Below are 2,817 nucleotides of genomic sequence, written 5' to 3' on the forward strand. Positions count from 1 at the left end.
GTTCTGTCTCCACCTGTTTGACTTTGGCCACGTCTCTGATGAAGGACTCGTCGTCCAGGAAGTGCAGGAGGTTCTTGAGCTGGGACAGGTCTGTGAGGAAGTCCTCTCCAATCCTCTGCAGAGAGAACAGAACCGTCTTAGCTACACGGACTGGAACCGAGGACTCGTCCCCCGCTGAGGACACACCTCAGCGATGATGTCAGCCAGGCCCGGGTTGCACAGGAGCAGCCAACGCCGCGGAGTGATGCCGTTAGTTTTGTTCTGGAACTTCTCAGGATCCACCTGGTGGAAGTCTCTGAACCTGCAGGAGAAGGAGGACGTTCTAGAGTGTCCAGCAGGGACAACGTCTCAAAGCGTCTTTGGGGAGGACTCACACGCTGGTCTTCACGATGTCCGTGTGGATCTGAGCCACTCCGTTGACGGCGTGGGATCCCACCACGCACAGGTGAGCCATGTTGATCCTCTTCGGGTCTCCTTCCTCGATCAGAGACATCCGCCGCAGACGCTCCACGTCTCCAGGGAACATGGCCGCGATCAGCTGTGGGACACAGGGTCATTAGGGACAGGGGACGCTCTGGAGCCGCTGCAGAGGGCCCCGGGGCCTTACGTCCAGGTGTCTCCGGTTGATCTCGTAGATGATGAGCAGATGGCGAGGCAGCAGCCGCTCGAACATCTGGACCGGCCAGCGCTCCAAGGCCTCAGGCAGAACCGTGTGGTTGGTGTAGGCGCAGGTCCGACGCGTGATGTCCCAGGCCTGGACGGACAGAGACACTCTTAGTCAGTCCTTAGACGTCCTTCAAACCCTGAGACGGTTCCAGACCTCTGACCTTGTCCCAGTCCAGCTTCTCTATGTCCACCAGGATCCTCATCAGCTCCGGGATGGCCAGAGCCGGGTGGGTGTCGTTCAGCTGGATCGCCACCTGGAGGGACGGACGGAAAGACGCGCTTAGCTTCCCGAAGACGCAAGGAAGCTTCCAAGAACTCCTCACCTTTTCAGGAAACGTGTCAAAGGAAGTTCGGACCGGATCCCTGCAGCCGAACTTGGAGGACTTGAACCTGCGGATGATGTCCTGCAGGGTGGCGGCGACCACGAAGTACTCCTGCTTCAGGCGCAGCTCCTTTCCCTCAAAGAACTGAGCAGAAAAAGACGGATCAGAACCGAGCGGTTCTACGGTTCAGCCCGGACGAGTCGGACTCACGTTGTCGTTGGGGTACAGGACTCTGGAGATGTTCTCAGCCAGGTTCCTGTCCAGGACGGCCTGGATGTAATCGCCAACATTAACTGGGAGGCAGACAGAAGCAGAAGATCAGGACCAGAACCAGAACCGGACCTGCAGGAAACGTATGGAACCAATTCTACAGGTTGTGGGTTGAGCTTCTTCTTCTGTGGTTAAATTAGAGCGAGGACTTAAAGGAACCAGGAGATGGATTCGGTTCCGCCTCTCTGGGCTCAGTTTGGATCCGTCTACGTCCAACAGACGCCGCTACGGGAGGAGCAGCTTCCAGTTCTAACGGCGACCAGAACCTCAGATTCTGACCTCAGAATCTGAGGACCTCAGATTGGCGACAGTTCCTCTGAGCAAACCGGATCTATCAGAGTTCTGCCAGTGGAGATCGGATCTAGACTCACAGTTCTGCAGGCTGAAGTCATTGGGAGCCTTGGCCGACCACAGCCTCATGGTGTTCACCGTGTTGTTATGGTAACCAGGAACCGGAGTGTCGTAGGGCATCGCCAGCACCACCTACAGGCAAACACAGGTCAGCGTTTGGAACGCCGACCGGATCAGAACCAGGACCTCCCAACCTGAGTGTCGGTCCACTTCATCCGGTTCTCCACGTTCTCCACTCGGCCGTAGAAATGAACCGGCAGCATGTACTCCGGCCGCGCCTTCTCCCAAGGGTTCCCGTACCGCAGCCAATCGTCTGCCTCCTCTACCTGCAGGGGGCGGAGCTTCATTTCAGCACATCAGTAGAACTGGGTCAGAATTGTGGACCTGCAGCAGATGACCCCACCTGCCAGCCATCACGGATCTTCTGGTTGAAAATGCCAAACTCGTAGCGGATCCCGTAACCGTAGGCGGCGAGGCCGAGGGTCGCCATGGAGTCCAGGAAACACGCTGCACACAGGAAGAAGAAACAGGAAGTGGTCGTCGCTAACACATGAAGGAGCTAGCTGGCTGGTCTGGGTTTTACCCGCCAGTCTTCCCAGTCCGCCGTTTCCCAGTCCGGCATCCTCCTCGATCTCCTCCAGCTCCTCGATGTCCAGGCCCAGCTGCAGACATCAGAACCGGGTCAGAGGAACAGAAACGGACCCGCTTCCGCCGCAATGCAACGGGTCAGAAGCGCTACCTGGTACAGAGCTTCGTCGCAGGCGTTCTGCAGGCCCAGGTTGATCATGGTGTTCTGCAGAGCCCGACCCATGTAGAACTCCAGGGACAGGTAGTAGACCCTCTGTGGACAGAAGACAAACAGGAGGGTCAGGAGGGACCTGGAGGACTCGGTGCTCCCAGTCTGACCAGCAGAACACGGTGTGACCCAAAACAGCCTGGATCAGAACCAACCAGACTGGATCCAGAAACACGATGAGGTCACACCTCATCTCAGCTTCCTGTTTCCTGTCTGACGTCACTGAAAACGATACAATAGAACCCCCCCACAAGTCTATTCTATTCAGTGTATTTCTATAGCTCCAATTCACATCATATCATCTCAGGTCACTTTCCAGTTCACCAGATCATCCAGTCAGATTGATTCAAAGTTTTCTATCTAAGGAAAACCAGCTGATTGCATCGACCCATTGACTCTTTAGCAATCCCT

At 56.3% G+C, this 2,817-nt stretch overlaps 1 protein-coding gene across 1 annotated transcript in view; it reads right to left on the reverse strand.

Annotated features, from left to right (window-relative positions):
- Positions 1 to 2,817, reverse strand: part of pygb (phosphorylase, glycogen; brain) — a 7,441-nt gene that overhangs the window by 3,779 nt on the left and 845 nt on the right. The window contains exons 2-13 of the mRNA XM_015377591.1: positions 2,350 to 2,451; positions 2,194 to 2,272; positions 2,014 to 2,117; positions 1,805 to 1,936; positions 1,631 to 1,742; positions 1,200 to 1,282; positions 990 to 1,133; positions 828 to 920; positions 608 to 754; positions 375 to 538; positions 187 to 301; positions 14 to 115 (exon numbers count right to left, since the gene is read on the reverse strand). Coding sequence (XP_015233077.1) covers positions 14 to 115; positions 187 to 301; positions 375 to 538; positions 608 to 754; positions 828 to 920; positions 990 to 1,133; positions 1,200 to 1,282; positions 1,631 to 1,742; positions 1,805 to 1,936; positions 2,014 to 2,117; positions 2,194 to 2,272; positions 2,350 to 2,451 — 1,377 coding nt within the window. The remainder of the gene's footprint in view (positions 1 to 13; positions 116 to 186; positions 302 to 374; positions 539 to 607; positions 755 to 827; positions 921 to 989; positions 1,134 to 1,199; positions 1,283 to 1,630; positions 1,743 to 1,804; positions 1,937 to 2,013; positions 2,118 to 2,193; positions 2,273 to 2,349; positions 2,452 to 2,817) is intronic.

The sequence above is a fragment of the Cyprinodon variegatus genome, unplaced genomic scaffold (genome assembly GCF_000732505.1).
Source record: "Cyprinodon variegatus isolate N-32 unplaced genomic scaffold, C_variegatus-1.0 Scaffold156, whole genome shotgun sequence".
NCBI lineage: Eukaryota > Metazoa > Chordata > Actinopteri > Cyprinodontiformes > Cyprinodontidae > Cyprinodon > Cyprinodon variegatus.